Source organism: Semicossyphus pulcher, unplaced genomic scaffold (assembly GCF_022749685.1).
Source record: "Semicossyphus pulcher isolate SPU_LCO1_2020_fin unplaced genomic scaffold, fSemPul1.0.p SCAF_6, whole genome shotgun sequence".
Classification (NCBI taxonomy): Eukaryota; Metazoa; Chordata; class Actinopteri; order Labriformes; family Labridae; genus Semicossyphus; species Semicossyphus pulcher.
Window position 1 is genome coordinate 18681337 of NW_027211737.1, and position 21432 is coordinate 18702768.

At 41.0% G+C, this 21432-nt stretch overlaps 2 protein-coding genes across 4 annotated transcripts; both read left to right on the forward strand.

Moving 5' to 3' along the window:
* Positions 1 to 2124: 2124 nt before the first annotated feature.
* Positions 2125 to 2781, forward strand: cldn26 (claudin 26). The gene has a single exon (XM_069683880.1). It carries the CDS (start codon positions 2125 to 2127, stop codon positions 2779 to 2781), a length of 657 nt encoding a protein of 218 aa, XP_069539981.1.
* A 1772-nt stretch (positions 2782 to 4553) lies between these two features.
* LOC138610253 (apoptosis-inducing factor 3) lies at positions 4554 to 21053 on the forward strand. 3 transcript variants are annotated; one of them, XM_069682977.1, is made up of 21 exons: positions 4554 to 4864; positions 8580 to 8789; positions 12156 to 12369; positions 13853 to 13962; positions 14044 to 14153; positions 14257 to 14301; positions 14393 to 14489; positions 14586 to 14698; positions 14995 to 15081; positions 15187 to 15278; positions 15371 to 15501; positions 16190 to 16305; positions 16455 to 16526; positions 17698 to 17761; positions 17874 to 17950; positions 18031 to 18148; positions 18234 to 18332; positions 18552 to 18627; positions 18804 to 18908; positions 19802 to 19822; positions 19943 to 21053. In XM_069682977.1, exons 2-21 carry the CDS (start codon positions 8759 to 8761, stop codon positions 19983 to 19985), a joined length of 1821 nt encoding a protein of 606 aa, XP_069539078.1. In that variant the 5' UTR covers positions 4554 to 4864; positions 8580 to 8758; the 3' UTR covers positions 19986 to 21053. The 3 variants fall into 3 exon arrangements, with proteins under 3 accessions (XP_069539078.1, XP_069539080.1, XP_069539079.1); XM_069682979.1 differs by having other exon boundaries at positions 12192 to 12369; XM_069682978.1 differs by lacking the exon at positions 19802 to 19822.
* The last annotated feature ends 379 nt before the right edge of the window (positions 21054 to 21432 follow it).

The following is a 21432-nucleotide window of genomic DNA, read 5'->3' on the forward strand; positions in this document are numbered from 1 at the left end:
TCAGTTTCGTGCTCTTGAGCACCACCCACTGGCGATAATTGGTAATTATGGGAGCACGCTTCATATTTTAACCAGAAGTCTACGGCCGGCTCCCTTTGTCGTGGTTCTAACTCTTGATTTTTCTCGCTTTCGTTTGTAGACTGTTTGTCTTCATCTGAGCGTCCAATTTGTTTCTTTTTCTTTGGATTTTCACTTATTTTTGAAGTTGTATCTGTAGTCATTGATCTTCTCTTTGTTTGTTCAGCTATAGTAGATTACCGTTTCCTTGCAATGCTTACAGAAACTGGAAGTGCATCCGCTTAGCTCCGCCTACCCTCTCTGGCAGACCAACCCCTGCTGGTTGATAGAAAACGCGTCACTAACTGGGCGCCGCTTGTGGTTTTTTTCCACAAATGTCTCCTCAGACACCCAGTCCATAAAAATACAATATACTGCAAATGCAAAGGCTTTCATCAGTGGGCCATAGGCTCAATTACCATTGTGAGAACTCATTTGGTGATAGATAGTGACTTAAAAGACATTTATTTAGATTAAAAAAGTTCAAGATTGTTACTTTAAAGCTTCCAAAGTGCTGCTTTAGCTGTCTGCTCTGAGCAAACCAGCCAATTATACAACCATCCTTTGGCAGCCGTCCAAAACCAGTGAAATGTGCCAAAAGTTGGAGGAGCTTTCAGGATTAATGTTTACCTTTAATTTGGCCCTGAAGCAGATAACAGGCTACGTGTGTGTGTGCAACATCATTATCTACCCTCGAACTGACTTACCTTTAAGATGACTTTAAACCCATCAAAGGGAAGATACTCAGGATGTTCACCTGCAATACAATTGCTCAGGATTAACCAAAGTTTAATACAGTTTCATCGTGTTTATCAGTCCAGCTGCTTCGTGGTAGCTTGGGAACTTGGGACTTTAAGATCAATTAAAAATCAAAACACAACTGATACTGTTTCTCCCTTGAGTCTTAAATTACAATGAAGCACATGTTATTAAATTACATACTGGCACACACGTGACGGTCATCCACAGACTCTTGCCATGAAATAAAGCCATTGTAACCTCTGCACGTTGTGAGAAAGCTGAAGGTTAATCTTTGACCTTTCATTAAATTAGCCGTGTCCCTCGGGGGTTTCAGTTTCCACAGATCTGTGGGTGATAAGCTCTGACATGGCTCCATGGTTTGAGACGGTGAATTCTATGAGCTTGTGCTACGTTTGCACTTGTAAAGATTATAATTTATTTAAGCGAGCTTATTTAAAATTCAATAGGTTAATTATGACGTGTAAATTGCAACATCTTAAAACTTATTGACTCAACCCTGATGATTCCAACTGCATTAAGGCCTGAATAGATTAGTTTTAGTTTTTATACCAGTTTATTTTGAAGTTATGTAGTTAACTTGATGGGACTGAAAAAGAAGAAGGCTGACCCACATGCTGAGGCACTAGTTTGAATATCCTGTTAGTTCCCACTTGTACTGCACGGTAAAGAGCCTCAGTGGAATACACAAAGTGTTGGACTCCTTTGGACTCTGTTGTAAGTACCATTGCACTGAGCACAAAGTGCTATTCATGGTCCAGATACTTGAGACACTTGGCAAATCAAAGGCTTCTCTTTTCAGCTCCTTAGAGTGAAAATGTCTTCACTCAAATACTGCCTCATCACTGACGTCACAGGAACAATTCATCTCAAATAATTAGGATCAGCTGAATTAAACATCCACCTAGAATCAAGGTATTATAATTACACCCGGGGTATTTATTCGTTCTTCTTCGGTGTGTACCACCCGCACTCATCTTCCTCATGTTTCATTCATTTAAGTCCACTTGTGCGCGCACAGTCCAGAATCCCTCTGGTCGTCTCTGGTTTCATCTAAAAACAGAGGTCATTGTTCACTGCCATGATGTTGAGCACTGACACAACACAATATGTCTGTTGTCATGCCTCAGCCTCAGATTATCTCTCACTTATCAGGTGCATTTTAACAAGGAGGCTAAAAAAAAGTGGGCTGTCCGGGTCGGTGCTGCTACCTCAGCAGGTGGGTCGGGCTACACAGCCTCTCTGAGTCTCCAAACCTGTGACTCAGACCTGCAGACGTGAGCAGGAGTCACAGCGCAGAGGCAGAGGATGGTTTTTCTAACAGTGAAAATGATGCAAAGGACTGCACTCTTTGTGACGTTGGGAGGTTTGGTCACTTCTCTGGTCACCACCTTCCTTCCTCTGTGGAAGACGATGAACTCTGACCTGAACGAGGTGGAGAACTGGTACTCCGGACTGTGGCACATGTGCCTCTACACGGAGGAGGTGGGGGTTCAGTGTAAGGCCTACGAGAACATGCTGTGGCTGCCAATGGACCTGCAGATCTCCAGGGTGCTCATGTTGGTGTCTGTAAGCACGGGAAGTTTGGCTCTGCTGGCTGCTTTTGCAGGACTGGAGGGGGTGGAGATGTGTGTGGGGCAGCCCAGCCTGAAGAGACGGCTCCTGGTCCTGGGTGGGGTGCTGTCCTGGGTGTCGGGGGTCACCACGCTGGCTCCGGTCTCTATTTTGGCTTACACGATGGTGGTGGAGTTCTGGGATCAGGGTTTTCCTGATGTGATGCCTCGCTGGGAGTACGGAGAGGCCATGTTCTCGGGGTGGTTTGGAGGTTTGGCTCTGGTCATCGGAGGGACTCTGTTCTTTGTGGCTGTGTGCATGGGGGACTTCGACGAGAGGCCACCCAGTGTGCCAAACAGCCCGCAGGTGAAGCACAGGACCAAACACTACCTGAAGACGGAGGTTTTATAGAAGTCTTATTCTATGTGTCATAGGGAGGCCTGTGTTTTCCTGCTATATTTGTTATTTCTGCGTCAAATTGTTACTGAAAGTATGAAACCGTTCTGTTCTGGTTAAAAGAGAGATTGTTGTCATTGTGTTTTCAGAACGATTAAAGAAATGTGCAATTACAAGCAGCTCCAGTGGTTATTTTTCCTTGAATCTCTACAAAGCCTGAATAAACTGGATGGATTTTTATTACCGGTAAACTTTTCTTTGGACCAGAGTGGAAATATCATGACACAATGTAAGTTTAAACCTGTGAGGCTTTGATCTGTAAATCTTTTACCTGTATCTAACTCTTTTCTGTTGCATATGTGAAGCCCACCCAGAGCCCACTGCCCGGGCAGGACTGACTGCTTTAATGTGAGTTGCATTCCAGTGCTGCAGCTCCTCTGGGTTAAATTTCTCTTAGGGGGAGGGACTTGGCACCAACCTGCTCCTCTTAGTCCCTAATAGACTGTTTGGCATCGATCTGCTGCTGTACATCGTGATGATTAGAGCTGATTTTGGATGTCACAACACATCATGAAATAATACAGTATAAATAACTGGGATCAGTTTATATCATATCAAGCTTTATAGCTCCCATTTAACACGCACAGACGCTGTTTAGATCTCATAAACTCCCCTGATATCAGCTGACATTAATACTTTGGCAGGCTGTGACTTTATATTATGCCTCATTTGCGTCTCTCGCCTCTTATAATCTGTGTTTCTGGATGCCGCAGCTCCGTCTGGCCCCTGCAGAACAGAGCCCCCCCCTGTAATTCAATTAAAGTGAGTGATGTATGGGCCCTCCTCTCTCGCTGGGAGAGCCTGATCAGTCATCTTGTCGTACATGTGCGCACCGCCCTCCCCTGGCTCGGGCTCAAACATGCTTTAAAATGTGCTCGAACACACGCAGAGAGCAACACAAACACGGTGACGCTGGAGCACATGTGCACGTGTGTCAGCTGTCAGCACAGCGTGGAAATACAGCAGGGATCGCTTTTATCTTTAACTTTGGGCACATTCTGTACAGGTTGTTTATGCTGCATCTTGGTCTTCGCCCTGTGTCAATGCTGTCATCTTTTCCATACAATTGAGTCATCCATTATCAGGTGAATGACCTTGTCTCAGTTACTTAAAGGGGAGGCACAGAGGAGGCATGAGGAATGGAAATATCTCAGGAATTCATTTCTATAAGGCTCAGTATACCTTTTTAATCCCGCCCCACCCTGACTGAAACTGGGATTTACTGCACCAACTGCACTTTCACTCCTTCTCCCTCGGCTGCACGCTGAAAGAAGTTTAGCACACACATACTGTAAGAGGGGAAAGTTTATATCATGTGTATCTCTCCTGCTGGTCAGTAAAAGAAGAATAAATGTCCCTCCTGAGTTTGAACACTAGCTGATGCTCCTGCAGCCGCTCAGGCATGCAGCACAATGCATGCACAGCAAGCAGGCAGTGTGATAAGTGGGCAGTCAGACCAGCAGTGCAGTGGGGAGGGCAGCAAGTGTTTGATCAGGCTTAACTGGCAAGTCAGGTCTTTGACATCTGAAGGCGAGGCTGAAAGGGTCTGAGCAGAAAAGAAGAGAGTGTGTAAGAGAGTGTGTGTTTGAGAAAAAGAGAAGAAGAGGAGGGGGTGGGTGGGAGAACGAGAGCGGGGAACGGTGAGAATTCATGCTGTGTTAGCATCCCCTCAGCAACTCCATCAATACTGCATACAGCTGAGGAACTGGCAAAGGTCCTCTGTGCTGCGTTTGCAGACTCGTCCAGGGAAACAGAGCAACTCCCACGACCGGTCGGCTCAGTCTGCTGCTGCTGGAAGAGAAGGGGCACACACACACACGCACACACTCACTCCCTCACACACTCACTGTAGTCTCTGCTGCATCGAGAGGCAGAAGAGGAGAGCGGAGGAGGGCACAGAGGGACACACAGACTGGGAATACTCCAGTGGACGGGATTGTTGGGAGACTCATGTGCTAATATGCTGCCGAGCTCCGTGGGGGGAGCTGAGCACCGGGGAGTCTGACAGGATCTCAGTGCACCTGCTCCATGCACACCGGTAAGCTGCTTCTATTTCCTTTACACTATCACATAGCTCTGTTTCATTAGCTTCCTATATGATGTGTTTGAATGCTGCTGTGTAAAATCAGACTTTTCTCTTCATGTGGATTTGCCTGCATTGTGGCTCTATGGGCACACAGAGTACTTTCAGAGTGTGGAAGTTGCTGTGTGGTTCTCTGGAGAACCATGAAGTGTGGTGCAGTCTGTAGACCTGAAATCACAGGAGCAGAAACACAGAGCTTCAGTACAATTTAATTCATGGGTCAGATCTGTTACATATGAAGTTAAACATAACCCGATCAATATAATAAAAGCATCCAACAATAACTTTATAGTAGCTTATATTTGTGTGTTTGCGTGTCTTTGTGTGTGTGCCAGCTGAGAAACTGCTCAGTTGTTATGAAGGCGCACACAATTCTAGTTTTCCATGACATCATGGCGAGGTTAACGCTCAGAGCAGCAGCAAAATGACCAGTAGTGATAACCAGGTTTAGCTTTATGGACAAATATAACGCAATGTTAAGTTTGGTTCAACTTTTTAGGAGGAAAATAAAGTGAAAGAAATGCAACATTTTGTCTTTTGAGTTTCACAGTAAACGAGGCTTTAAGTATAATCTTTGTTTTCTAGAGCCACGTGGCCGCTATAAGTATCAAGAACTAAAGGTTTGTTATTGAAATTTTACTATACAACTTCCTGCATGTCACAGACTAGGAGCAAAAACATACGCCTGACTTTACATTTTATATATTTAATAATTAATACTGTTTGTGACCTGATGAATCTGTTGTCAGCTTTCCTGATCCTGCCTGTAATATAATAATAACTGTCATTTATGTAACAGCGAGCAATCGTCAACTTCCGAGCAAACCTGGCCCAAAATGGTGTGAATGAACCTGCTCATAATGTCCGATTGTGTCACCTAATAGAGCTCCTTAATGGGGATTGCGGTTCACTCTAATCCACTCTTTATTCTTTTATAGCTAAGACACGTAGGAGAGTGAGTAAATAGAAGTTAATCAAAAGCTTCTTGGCATTTTGGGAAACTTCCTGTGAATGACGAAGGAGGATAAATCTGTCTTCAAACATGGCTGCCTTCAAGATCAAAATAAGAGATCAAAGATTAAAACCCTGAACAATTTCACCTACTTGTCCCCTGCCGCCTTAAGCGGAACGTAAACAAACTATATAACCACTAAGAGCCCGGTGAGTGAGCCCTTTTGCTCAATAGTTAGCTTTCACAATCGGGGGGGGGATGATTCCTCAGGCTTATCTGGTTATTTCACAAACCAGGAGAACGTGAGCGAGGGAAAGAGGCGTGTGTGTGTGTGTGGGTAGTTAGATTGTTGTGAGCATTTGTCCACTATCAGTTGAGGATCAGAGGACCCTAATCTTTAACTACAGGCCAATGTACCTGCAGAGCAAGTGTTTGAATGAGCCGCCAGCAGCTTGTGGAAGTGCTGGAAAGTGACATTTAATGAACAGTGTTTGCTGTTGCAGAAAATGTTTTTAAGTCCAGTGTGAGTGATTGTTGTGGCCTTCAGAGCCCATAACATTCCTGGGTTTTTTTTCACTCACAGTCAGTGTTCAGATCGGCCTCCTCGCCCCCCAACCGGGAGCTGCATTTTGCTAATTCTCCGCTCCAACATTCCAGTAACAGGTATTACATTTGTAGGGAAGTGAGTGAATCTGACAGCTTGTTTGCAGGCAGGATTATTAGCACTGCTTGGGGACAGGCCCAACAGTGAGAGAGCGGGATCTGCGTCATATGTTGTGAGGAACAAATCTGCTTAACCTACTTTAGTTTTGCACAAAATATCTTGAGCTCGCTGGAACTCCAGGATGGCAGCTCGTTGTGATCCAATTTGTTGTTCATCAAAATTTCAGTGTTGACAAATTATTAAAGGGGCAACATGCCTCTCTCTTCATGAAGAGATCAGCTATGTTGATCTCTGTGTTTAGTGACACACAACATCAGAGTCTCTGCTGGCTCTTGAAAAAGTCTTCAGTACAGATGTATTGTGCAGAGCAAGAAGAGGTTTTTCCACCTGTGAAAGAGGCTCAATTTGGATAATCTGGAGTGATATGAGGACCAAATATCGTCAGTGGCTGCCTTTTATTTAAAATGCTTTATGTTATACTTTCAGTTACAACTTGTTAAGTGATATATATCTCAAAGAAACAGTAGCACAATTCAAAGGCCTACTATATTAAAAGTACAGAAGTATCAGCAGCAGAATTTGCTCCTGCAAATGATATTTATTTATATTAACATATTTCTGTCCAAGCTGGCCAAGCTACTTTTACCTTCTTTACACAAAGTCATATAGATGGATCAAGTGGTTCCCAATGTAGGGGTCAGGCCCCTTTAAATGATCACAAGATAAATCCGGGGGGGTCCTGGGTGATTAATGAGGGGAAAGATTTTGTCTCACAAATCTGTGTTGAGTTCAGTTTTTTTGCACCTTTCTGTTTCTGTCTTTTTAATGAAATATGAATAATTTTGTCTCACTGGGCAGTAAAGAGTCAGAAGTCACCGTCAGAAGTTTAAACGTTTTTACAAAGGTCAAAGGTCAAAATGGTTTGGAAACAAATACTTCAATCTTTAAGCAAAGTCACTGCTAGTGTCAAATAAATGTAGTAAAATAAAGTGTTTAATATTTTCCTCTGAACTGAATAGAAGTATAAAGTAGCACTTGATATATTCAAGTAAAAGTAACACACAGTAAGAAATACACAGCTTCTTCCACCACCTGCAAAGACACACTAAGATTACAAACAACATGTGAGTCTGAGCTGCAGAGCTGTGGTCAGAGATCTTTCCATTTCTCGTTTGTCCTCAGGAACTTTTTCTAACCAGCGCTCCATTCAACACTCCTCTTTTTTTTCTAAAGTTCAAGGACATTAAGCTGTGCTCAGAATATCAAGCAGTCCTTTTGGTTGTACCTCAAAAGGGATAATTTGGTGATGGATGGATGTTGAGTGATTCACCTGCCATCCCCTCGACTGTTCAGATTCATAGCAGCCAGCCGCTCTGTGAGTAACTAAGTACTGTATGTGAGAGTGAAATACCAGAGCGGGCACAAATGTGAGGGCAACGTGGCAACAAAAAAACAAGGGGGATTTTGAAACTCAAGGGGCCCCTGCTTCCCTTTAAAGCGCAGTGTGACGAGAAAGTTAATAGGTGTCAGAGTGCTGTTAATATTTAACGCTTTCCCATGCAATATGCATGAACAAAGGTAACAACGTGTGTGGAAATGTTCCTAATTAACACAATTGCTTCCTTTTTACAAGGACTAACATGTTACATAGACACACACACACACACACACACACACACACACACACACACACACACACACACACACACACACACACACAAACAGCAAATAATCTGGCTAGCTTTCCTTGGCAGTCGAATCCTGACTTCAGGGCAACATCACACCACTTCTGTGTTTAATAACAAACACAGTCAATGACTATGATTGATTAGTGGGACCACTGAAAAAGTACGGAAACAAATGAGGGCCAAATGCTGTCAGTTTGAAAGACACATAAATAAAAAGCTAACTGAAGTGTCGCCTGAGCAACAACAAACAAGCCACGTTGTAATAGAAGAAAAACACTCATGACAACACGATAAGGCTTTACATTTACACACAGATCTGTCTGGTGTGTGTGCGTGTTGTTGATGTCGCTCCCTCTGTCTGTCCAGATTATGTGGAGGAGCTGACGTGTGCGATGGCCAGCCTGGACCTGCAGGTCCTCATACGAACAGTTCTGCGTTATCGTGACCTCCCGACCAAACAGCCCAGCCCAAGGAACTGACCAATCCTCCGCTCCCTCTCCCCCCTCCCTCCCTCGCCCTGGGTATCCCTCAATCCCAGGCCCACCATGGGAGGATGCTTCTCCAAAACCAAACCAGGTAACAAATAAGTCTCCACATCTCAGTCTGGCCTACATTGTTGTTGAATTTTAAATAAATGTGTCTACTAATGAGTCAATAAGTGGTTTGCAGCTGGAGAGTCAAACAATGTAGATTAAAGTTTCAACCTGATGAACATATGGTGTTAAATATGGAAATTGAAAGGGTATTTTTGTGGTTAAAAACTGATAACAATGACTTTAAGGCCAGTAGCTGTAAACATGAGGTCCAGGAAATATATTGCTAATAAAATCTGTGACAACAGAAAAAGCGAATTATTCTGATTGAAAACTCTACGCTCATCTCTGTTTCTGAGGAACATTTTTTTCCCGGTAAAAATGAACAATTTGTTTTTCCAAAATATTTCGGGACATTTTGTTCAGTTTGGATCCTTCTCATAGCTACATCCTCCAAATCCTGTTACACATCCCATCCAGCCTCCTCTGTGCGCTGTATAGTGTTTGTGTGGGAGGAATTTCAATGATGGCTGTGGCATCTTTGGTCAAGAGGATTACATACTGAGACATGAATATAGAAATATGACACTTTATATGTGTGTATCCATTTCAGTGCTCCATTGCAGTCTTGCAGGTGATACTAACTAACTACTGTTTTTGCCATTTAGACTGTCAGACTATTCTCAGTGTTATCTAAAGTGGAGGTTAAATTAGTTTTATTGTATATTTTTAGTTGAAATTTTAAGGACGAACAAACCAGGGAAAGATTAGCGATGATGAAGCTCCTAACAAGTGTGAATTCAAAAAGAAACAAATTTAACGTTCAGGTCTTTATAAAAGAAGAGGATGCAGCCAACGTGAGATCACCTACTGGTTTGTGAGCTGCTGTTTTGAAGCCTCTAGTGCTGCGGGTGTCCAGATCTTGTTTTACCCAGAGGTCAACAAAATTAGATTAGAGGGTTTTCGCCTATGCTCAAGGCAAATTAATTAGCTGGCAAATCAGCTAGCTTACAACAATTCTATTTTTGGTGGTAGCTGACAGGAGTTGTTAATTTGTTAGACTAATGCTATTGTTGCTTCCGTTCTTTCTTTCATGTAAAGTGCCTTTGAGTACCTTTTAAAGCGTTATATAAATAAAATGTATTATTATTATTATTATTATTATTATAATTATTAAAAAGTAAAAAGAGCTTCTGGAACCAAGCAAACTTGCCGCTAGCTAGCATATTTCTCCACTGGGAGAGCAAGCAGTAGGTGAACTAAGCTAACAGGGTTATTCAAAATAACCACACTTCTCATCGCTACGGTGCGCAGTCTTCTCTGAGGAGAAAAGCCAACAACAGTCCTGTCTCACCTGCATGGACCACCAGAACTAAATCAATGGATGCAAACATAGAACAAGCTAACAGGACAAATATAGTGAGCGCAGACACGATACATGCTAACTAGTGCTAACATATTAATACTTAATTCACTCTCTGAAAAAGCTGGAGCACAGACTTAGACGGTCTAGCATGAAAAAATCTCCAAAACCACAAACAAAGCAAAGAGGTTGAGTTCAGTGTCAGGTGTGACACCTAGCAGACAGCTAGCTGCAACGGCCTGTCACTCAAAGCGACTAATTTTAACTGTACGACAATTTAAACAGGTGAGTTACACATTCACCTCTGCACTGAGTTGTCAAGAAAGTAGCCATAGAGACCTAAACCGTTGTTTGTACCAGACTATGAACAGGTTTAATTCTGCTGTCATGTTGTGTATGTTTTAATATGGGGCCTAATGAGGAATGACTCACTTTTGGAGCCGGCCTCAAGTGGCCACTTGAGGAACTGCAGTTTTTGGAACTTCAGCGTTGGCTTAATTTCTGAGCCATAACTAAAAAGTTCAGGGCTGAAGTTACAAATTGGTTGTGAAGTTGGAATATCAAAACAATACACTGATTAATGGTGATAATATTTTTAAGTTGCTTATTTTGTGACCTTAAAATATATCTATAAATGAACACCTGCTTAATATATGGTAAAGCTATACATCTGAGTTTAAGCTGGAGTTTACTGGTAGCATGACAGGATCTACAGGGAGTGGGAGCTTGTAGACATAACATACTGCCTCCTTTATTTTCGTCAAAATATGATGAAAATAAAGTCTGCATTAAAGCTCAAAACATTTAAGAGATTAAATAAAGTATTAGAGAAAATATTTTTGGAACACCAGATAAGTTATTAGTGCTGATCAAATGAAGCCTCAGTGGTGATTTAGCAGCAGCATCTCTTCAGCTGTGGAAAGCTTTCTTTTTCTTTTCTCCTGCAATTGCTCTCACTATTATGATTTTCCATTGATTTTAATTAAGGCTCGCTCAGCAGGAGAAAATTCCTGCCAGATTACTGTGTAAGAACCGGATGATCAGCACATTTTTCCAGCCGAACAGATAAAGCCTGCGGCAGTGAAAAAAAAATCAGTTACACAACCATTTCTTAATGTTCAGAAATATACAAACCAAACTGAAGCCCATCTCAAATTAGCAATGAAACTGACTGTCACACAAAAGAGAAATAAATATACTCCAGTCTGCTAGAGTCTGTTTTCTAAAGGAAAGCAGCCAAACTGACTGACATGCTAAGATTCACTGTAATGGTCTTTTTGGTGTTTATTTCAGTTTCCTTTATGGAAATGTCATTTTTAAAGGCATTTTTGTTTTGTCAAAATACAATTTACTTGCTTATTAAGCTTATTTAGATATAGACAGATGGCATGGAGAGTGAGGAGTGATTTGTTTCAAATTTAGCAGCAACATGTTGAGCCACCTGTCTCAGTTTTAGTGGATTTTCTGCTCCGTATCACTGGTAAATCTGGTATGAAAAGTAACAGTTTTAAAGCATGTTTGCTTTACATGGCAAACATGCTTTACATGGGGACATTTAGGTGCATTGTAGAACTGATTTACTGCAATTTAAGAGACAAATGTGGGTTTGTATTGAGTTTTGAACATCTGAATGATACTCCTAACAATGCTACTCACAAGAAGGTCGAAGGAAAGGAAGCAAAAACAAGGCAAACTTGCCCTTACACATTTCTCCCCTCTGCTACTTCCTGCATTCATTTGTTTCCTAAGTGGAGATGTCAGACTCAATTTGTCTCAAAGCTGTAGACGTCTCTTCTAGCCGAAGTCATATTACTCCTCCAAAGCAATAGAGAAGGAAAGTAATAAATCAAGAGAGGTCAGCTATAATAAAAAACGTGCATGCAATCCATTGGTGATTAGCAGCATTTATAATCTACCACAATTACTGAAGCAGAGTTCTATTTGAAATCTTTCCAGCATCATTTCCCTGCTTTAAGTGACAGCGCTTTGTGTGTTCAGTCATGCATTTCAGGTGTTTTCTAAGTGAGACGTGTCTGTGTTGTGCAGTTGAAGTTAAAGTGGAACTCTCTCTCCTGGAAAAAGAAAAAGAGGCGGACGGACTCTCACCTAATGGAAAGGCGAGTCCCTTCGCTGACTGCAGACCTAACGGGGCCCTGGGACACGGCTCAGATGAGGACTCCACGGCGCTCCCCCTCTACCACAAACCACGGGACTATGTGGAGGCCTCCGTCTGTCACGTTAAAGATCTGGAAAACGGACAGTAAGAAATTAATTAATATATCACACAAACATTAAGCAAACAACAACAAAACATATTAACGAATAACGAATCGAAAAGGAAAATAATTATACTAAATAACAGCCATATGTAACAATTAAGGGATTAAAGGCTAAAAGCTAGTGTAACAACGACACAATAAATAAGAGTTGCAAAGTCATTAAACTCACAGCAGCATCTATGAAAAGTTTGCTAGCGTTAGCAACATTAGCTTCCATATATTACTAGTCACAATACCAGTAAAGGCTGTAGCAAACCTCTGACTGTATTGGGATGAGCAAGGGTGCGTTTCATCTCCAATTAATCTAGCTATCATATTCACACGTCGTCCATTTTCCTCTGATGTCATGCTAAGGATGAGAGTTTCAAATGCAGAAATATTGTTGCACTGCTGTGTTCCAGGTTACAAGTCATAAGCCATAAAGTAGTGAACATGACACATCATAATAATTTCACTGCTTCCAGATTAATCAACAAATAAAAATTCAATGAATAGTCTGGAGAGACTTCTATCTAGAAGGACAATACATTGGATAACCCACTAGCTAGCATTTAACGGCAGCTTCAGTTAGCACTGAACCACTGCCGAACTAACATTACAGTTACATTAGTGTTACACGATAAGAAAGGTCCAGTGTATTTTACCCACAGGGTTCATTAGAGTGTATTGAAGGTGTGTGATGATATTTCAAATTCATATGACAACTTTACTATTGAACTGAGACACACTATCAAACAGTAATGTTAGCCAGGAAGTGCTTAAATGCTAACTTTAGCTGTTGTCGAAAGGTGGCTAATTGTAATAATATTTTTTGGCCTGTTGGACCTTTATTTTTTTCACTTTTTGTCAGGTTTCCTTATTTTACATAACTTTTAACCTGAAACACAGCAGGGCAACATTATCACAGCATTTGAGCTTCTTACTTTTAGCATGACGTCAGAGGAAAATGGCTGCTGTGTTAAAAGATGAAGTGGCATAAATGTAATATGATATTCCTAAGTATGTTTGGGTTTTTGTCACCTTGAAGTCTTTACATTTAGAGTGGGAGCAGGTGTCATCCATGAAGACTGCAAAGCTTCTACAATAGCCCCATACGAAAAATTACCCTGGCTCTGGAGAGGGCGGGATTTTTGCTTTTTGTGCATCCCCCAAAAACCCTGCTTGGCAGGGGAGGGTAATTAGATCGTTGCAATCTATAACCTCACAGCTAGACACCACTAAATCCTACACACTGCTACTTAAAGTGTCTTTTTCCACAAGTTTTTGTGCTGATTTTTGATATCAGAGTGCAACTTCAATATATAGATTCAGCTGCTAAAATTCAACTTGTAGCAATAGTCCTGATGCCTTCTTGTGTTTTTAATTTGGCATCCACATAGTTCTTTTAAATAAAAAAGTGGACAAGATTTTATTAAAAAAAACATTTGTGAATGCAAACACAAGCCTGTTTTATATGTTTAACAGGATGCGTGAGGTCGACTTGGGAAGTGGCAGAGCTTTGTTGATCAAAGAACACGGCGAGTTCTCAGCTATGGGCCACAAGTGTCCACACTACGGAGCACCGCTGGTCAAAGGTAAGGAATTTATATTTATATTTTGTTAATAACATTCTTATCTTATGTTAAATGATAAACTTGCCTTTTCTGTCCTTCCAGGTGTGTTGTCAAAAGGACACGTGCGCTGTCCTTGGCACGGCGCGTGTTTCAACATTGCAACTGGAGACATCGAGGACTTCCCTGGACTGGACAGCCTGCCTACCTTCCAGGTGACCCTCTACGCTGGCGCTGTCTTTTAACACATTCCCTGCCTTATCATGTCTCTAAGCACCTTCAAAAAGTGTACACATCGCTCATGTCTGTTTGCTCCAGGTCAGAGTTGAAAAGGACAAGGTGATCATTCGTGCAAACAAGCAGGTAACAAGAAAAGGAATGTGGGGAATTTATGTCAGAAAATAAACAGAGCATCGGACTGATCTAAGATCTTTCTTCAAACTAACATTTTCAGGCTCTTCAGTCACAGAAAAGGTCAAAGCCCATGGCCCGATGCTCAGCCGTCATTAACTCCAACACGGGCTTCAGCCATGTTCTCATCATTGGCTCAGGTCAGTGAGTTTCTGTAGTTTTTTCCTCTAAGGATCCAGTTGTATTTGACTCTTCCCAGCAGCATTGTCTTTCGCTTTCTCTGAACGTGTCCGCAGGTCCGGCAGGTCTGGTGTGTGCAGAGACACTGAGGCAGGAGGGCTTCACCGATCGCATCGTCATGTGCACCATGGACAGACATCCTCCGTACGACAGGCCTAAACTGAGTAAGGTTTGTACACAAACTCAGACCATGTAAATCTAAGACAGAAATGTCTTTGCTTAAACAGTTATGTAACAGACTGCAGAGGTGCTGCTTTGGTCAGCGGTGCTAAAACAGGAGATCTTTGGGGAACAGCTGCACCTCACTGCAACAAAGATTTAAAGGGAGTGAATGTAAACAGACACAACTGAGTGTGAAGATGTGCCATGAAAAGCTTAACGCTGTTGATTTTGGAACAGCCCTTTTTGCTTCAATTTATTTTATTTTTTTATTGATAGACTTAGCACTAACTTAATGATCCTCAGTCCTTAGAGAGCACAGCAGAGCAGCTGAAACTGCGCTCCATGAGCTTCCTACAGGACCATGACATCGAGCTGCTCACAGAGAAAGAGGTGAGACAGCTGGCTGATGGCTAATAATAGATCAATTAATTCATTAGATATACAGTATATATCCAAAAGTATAAACCTCTATGTCCCTTTGATTTTTCCCTTCAGGTTGTCGCAATAGATGTGAAAACACGATCTGTGACCTTTGAAGATGGCTTGAGGATGGAGTACAGGAAACTCTTTATTGCTACAGGAAGCAAGTAAATAAAAACGTTATTTACACTGAGTAATTAAGCAGTTGACATTATTATTTAAATATTGATGTCTGATTGCTTCTTTTTCTTCCTAAAAGACCCAAACCAATGACCTACAAAGGCAACGACGTCAAGAACGTCTTCCACCTCAGGACGCCGGATGACGCTAACAGCGTCGCGAGGCTCGCCAACAACAAGAACGCTGTGATTGTGGGAACATCTTTTGTTGGTGAGAAAAAGAGACATTTACGTTTAATCCCATTCTTCTCATTTGAGGGTGACAAAACTGCGAAGATTGAGTCAGTACAGGGTTAAAGCACTACGAGGTTTTTCAGCATGCCTTGGTTCGGGTTAAGTTTCTTAAACTTAAAACAAAACATGGTCCTTCATGTGGTGATATGACAATAAGCATCACATGGGCTATTTATCAAACCTTTAAGAATTATAGCAAAGTAGTTACTACAGCAATGTACTCCTCTGACCCACTCCAATCACTAACTAAGTGTAAGTGTAACCTATAAGCAGCTCTCAAGTATCACATGATGACTCACGTGTACTAACAACCAATCAGAGAGAAAGATTTACCCTTCATCTGCTCCCTTCCTTAAAACAAACACATATATAAATCAGTGATATGTTCTGCAGCAAAAATCATTATATTTTTATACGTGGGAAATAATTAATACACCCAGTGGCTATGAAACAATCAAATTCTAATGAGATGATATTTATAATATATACATTGTAATAAAATAAGAGAACATTGTCTAGACATTATTGTCAATGTAATCAAAGCATTCAGTCACCCCTCTGCTCGCTGATCGTTCTGGTGCTTCTTTAATTTGTCGCCCTTTGTATCATTTTGCATTAACTAGGACATACATCATTTGTATGCTGTTTCTTTGTTGTGTTGGCAGGCATGGAGGTGGCTGCAGCTCTCACTGACAAAGCCCACTCGGTCTCTGTCATCGGGATCGAGACTGTCCCCTTTAAACAAGCTCTCGGCGAGAAAGTAGGGAAAGCCATAATGAAGGTACACACATACACACACGTACATCTACATGGGGGAAAAAATCCTGCTGGTTAAAATGCTATACCCCAGTTACCACAAGAGAGGGTGTAAATGTTTCAGTTGTTTTCACCTGGTCACTGTATGCGCTGTGATGTGTTTTATCTCTGCAGCTGTTTGAGGCGAACAGAGTGAAGTTCTACATGCTGAACGAGGTGTCAGAGATGATTGGTCATCATGGACAGGTATTCTGAAAGTGAGAGAAACAGCACAATCGCTCCATGTATATCCATGAAGATGAGTCAGATAAGAAACACAAAACGACTTTTTGGAGGGTGACAACTTTAAAGCCCCTGAAGAATTTGTTTCACAGTATTACGACTGTTTAAAACTATTGCTGAAATTTGATTGGCCACCATATTATGCTAAACTATGTTTGCCCAATTCGAAGCAGGACCTTAGTTTGATCTTTGTTTTTTGGTATTTCCCTGTAGAACTTTTTTTTTGTGAAAGACATATTGTAGATATTATGTTTTGCACAGCCTGGTCTACCTACACGGCGTCATTATGCGAGTTATCACAAAGCATTTTTTGCTAATTTAGACTCTACTGAAACATGTCATTATCAAGTTCAGGATGGATTGATGACACAAACCCAGAGAATGCTGTTAGGGTCAATATAATTATATTGTCAATACAATATTTCGCTTGCAGGTTTATTTATTTTAATTTGACTGTGACTGTTTTTCTGGAAGTGCAATGTTTTCTGTAGTAGCCAGGCACCACTTATTTTTGAGGACTAATAGAAAAACATATGGAGCCACTGGCTACTTTTTGTGCCATTGTTGAAATATTTGAGGGTCATATATAGTTGTTTTATAGTATTAAGAGAGTGATTTTAGAGTGGTATTGTAAGAATTGGGGCGGCTGTGGCTCAGTGGTAGAGTCTTTCAATCAGAAGGTTGGCGGTTTGATCCCCAGCTCCCTCAGGCTACATGTCGAAGTGTCCCGGCGGCAAAGCCAACGGGTATGAATGTGATAAACTGATTGACAGTTGGGCACTTTACGTAGCAGCCTCTGCCATCAGTGTATGAATGTGTGAATGTGACATGGAGTGTAAAAGCAGCTTTGAGTGGTCGCAAAGACTAGAAAAGCGCTATATAAGTACAGTCCATTTAACAGAAAACTACGTGATGCCAACATTTTCCAACACAAACAGAGTAACTGAAATCTCTTAAGTGACACAAAGAGCTTAAAGCTTGGTTGAAAAATGTGTGCTTACTGTATGGATGTTTTTTGGACCTTTTAATCTCCACTTTTTCACTTCCTAGCACCACTCGAAGTGTCATAGCAGTAAATGTATCATAATGGAAATCTATTACATGTCCTGGATATTTAGTTTTTCCTGTGTCACAGCTGAAGGAGGTGGTGCTGAAGAGTGGGAAAGTCCTGCGGGCGGACGTGTGTGTCATCGGTGCAGGTGATGTAAAAGACTTTCAAATCTCTCCTTGTTACCTGCAGTGGTGTATAAACAGGGAAGATGATTCGATTGATTGACTTTCTGACTTTCTGTCACTTCTTCTCTCCTGCAGGAAGTGTTCCTGCTACAGGCTTCCTGAAACAAAGCGGCATCCACATGGACTCCAGGGGCTTCATCACTGTCAACAAGGTAATTTATAAAATCCTGGAGCCTGAGTGAAACCGTTTTGTCCTGTGATGTCAATTTAACTCTTGTAAACTTTCTCCCAGATGATGCAGACAAATGCTGACGGGGTGTTTGCTGGAGGAGACGTGGTGATTTTTCCTTTCCCGCCTCGAAACAACAAGAAGGTGAACATCCCTCACTGGCAGATGGCTCATGTTCACGGTGAGTGTGTAATCGCTCGGTCCTGCCTGCATATCTAAAGCTGTTCCACTTTACTGTGATGTAAATGTTTTATTGTCACTGACAGGAAGAGTGGCAGCTCTCAGCATGATGGGCAGAGCCACTGATATCAAAACTGTGCCTTACTTCTGGTCAGCCATGTTCGGGAAGACCATACGCTATGCAGGTAGGTGCAGGCCTCACACCTGTCTTTAGTTGTTTGCTGACATTTGATCAGTGTAATGAGGGAAACATGCAGCATGGGACAGATCAGAGGCTGTAAAGTGTAGGTAACCACACTGCCACCTAGCTGTACGTTTAAAATAAACACCTCAGACTGAGAATTGAGCCTGAAATTGCATGTTTTTGATACACAATATATGTTTATAATGTTCTGTTTGTGAAGGTTATGGTGACGGATTTGATGATGTCATCATACAAGGAGATCTGGATGAACTGAGATTTGTGGCGTTTTACACCAGGTAGGTTTTATTTAGTTCATTTTCCCTGCAATCTTAATCACAATGAAAAAGTTCAGAGTAGATCCATATATTATTTGATTTCTGTGTATTTATAATCTAATTTTAGGATTAAACAGGGACGTACAGTATAATTTAATAACAGTCGCTCACTGTTTCTCCCTGTGGTGCATCTATAGGAGTGAGGAGGTGGTGGCTGTTGCCAGCATGAACTATGATCCCATTGTATCCCGAGTGGCAGAGGTCTTAGGATCCGGAAAGACGATTAAGAAACGAGATGTGGAGTAAGTAAGAGCTAAATCTGGTCACGGTTACAAAAGCTGTTGTGTTCTTTAGGTTTCTCAGGTTTCACTATGAAGAAAAACATGACAAATGTCATCAGTTTGACAGAGAACATGTCTCCTCGCAGAGCGTGTGACTTAAATCACATGGAAAGTATTACACAGGGCAAAGCAGCTGGAGTATGAAACTACATGTTAGACTACAGGAACATGACACCAGCTGTTATTCTGCTTCAGTGATACTTTATTTTACAGGTTATTTGATTTTCAATGTTAATAACACTGAATATTATTGTAATAAGCGGATAATTAAGAATATATTAGATATTTTAAGTGTTAATTAATCCATTTGCTAACAACTTCTCCTCGCCTCAACTATTTATAAGCATGAACAGTTCATTCACAGGCAGCGTTAAATTGTACTTCAAAAACAAAAGTTTTGACAATCAATTTCAATTTAAGTTCTACTTATTTAATTTAGTTATCATGAAGAGTGAAGAAATACACAAATATTTTATAAAATATGATAATTATGACATAATATTAAACTTTACAATAAAATGCAAATTACATAGATATAAATTAATTGCAATTAATTGCATTTCGATTCAACTTAAAAATAGGGAATAAGAGATTTTCATATAATTTATATAAAATTAACTTCCTAGAATATTCAAAATAATTGGCATGTCTGCCCTTTCATTATTAAATGTGTATTTTATGGCAAAGTATGGAAGCTATAAGATAGAAGTTCATTAGGCTGATATCATGTTGCTGTATTTGTGTTACTATATTGTTATTAGACACATTTCTGTCTTGTTGGTCTGATCTAAATGTTGTGTTGCTCACGTCTTTTATGTCTTCCATTTCTAATAACGCAAACACAAACTTTCCAGGATGTTAGCCCGGCTCGGCAAGTACGAACAAATATGAGCTTTTTCTCTTTTTCATTCCCCTCATACTGAGCGTGTGCAGGGAGTCTTTTTCATAAACACACTCATGTGAATGTGTCTCACCGCTGTTCTCTGGGTTTGCAGGACTGGAGACATCTCCTGGTTGATTGACAAAGGCTCTCAATGACTTTACCTCTGAAGGACGGACCCAAAGTCCACCTCAATATGGACACTAATGGTGCTGAGACACTGAGCAGCTATCCCGGTCTGGACCCATACACACACAAACACACACACACTGGGGAAGAGGACTGTTAGAGACACACTCACCTGAGGACCAGAGACTTGCTTTTGTTCCTGAGAGACACTTAAACGTGACAGACGGAGCCAAACAGTCGCTGAATCGCTGTGTTGGCAGGTCTTTTTTAACAATGTTGTCATGTTTCACAACAAAGCAATATTGCAGGATGTATCTACTGTACACTTTGTTTATAAGAAGCCACGGATGGGCATTTTCCTTTTGTACAAATAACATTGTATATAGCTATAATCCTGAATGCACTGTAACAAAAATAAGAACGTACAATTTCAAATGAACTTTTCTAAGTGTTGTGTAACAGGTTTGGTTGTGTGCAGGCCTTAGATCTGCATGTAATAATTTAATACAAGAAGAGCTGAAACAAAAAAAAAACCCTAAACAGAAAATGTTTGCGGCGAACAAATCTCACAGATGCTAGAAAGGAACTGCGTGATGACCCTGAATGCAGCTTTAAGCGGCACACTAACACACACACACGCTGCTGTATTTGGTAATCAATGACAGTTACTAGGACTACAACAGACTGTACCTCTTTGTTATGGCTGCCTTGCTTGTAGATTGCACAAATTAAATTGGAATTATTATTATTAGTGCTTGCACAATAGATTCATGTATTTTCTAACAAATAGATTCCCCACTTTAGATCACTCCTGTAGTAGCTCAAGGTTCATAACTGGGATATACTTTGTTACTAACTCAGGGAGCTGAGGTTTGTGGTCCGGGCTAACTGGGATTAATGGTCATGTTTGCAACTAGGCATGAATTCTTCGCTTTAATATTTCCCCCCCCAGTTACTGTAAATCCACGGGCGCATTCATTTCCATTCAGACCTGCTTGTAACGTTTATAAAGAGGATGATTGATTACATCCTGATGTGCTGATGATGATGATGATCCCAAAATACCTGGCACACATGTCGACAAAGTATTTTAAAAAGAGGCATTTTTATAACTAAACTTTGAAATAAAAGTCTTCCAACAACAACTACTCACTGCTTTACATGTTTCCTTCCTCATGTTAGTCCACCTGGTATTTATGTGAGCATGCACTGTGAAAAGCTACCTTTAAAATCTACTCAATAAAATTGAGGTAACAATTTGCACTTTATTGGATTTAATACGTTTTGAGTGGAGTACCTAAATTTAACAACTATGATAAGCTAAAATAAATTAAATTTCTCATTAGATTACAAAACTAATTCATTAAAATGAGTATCAATAATTCTTGACACATAGGGACAGACAACTTTTCACACTCACAGGCAATTTTAGAGTCACCAATGAACCTAACAAGCACGTCTTTGGACTGTGAGAGT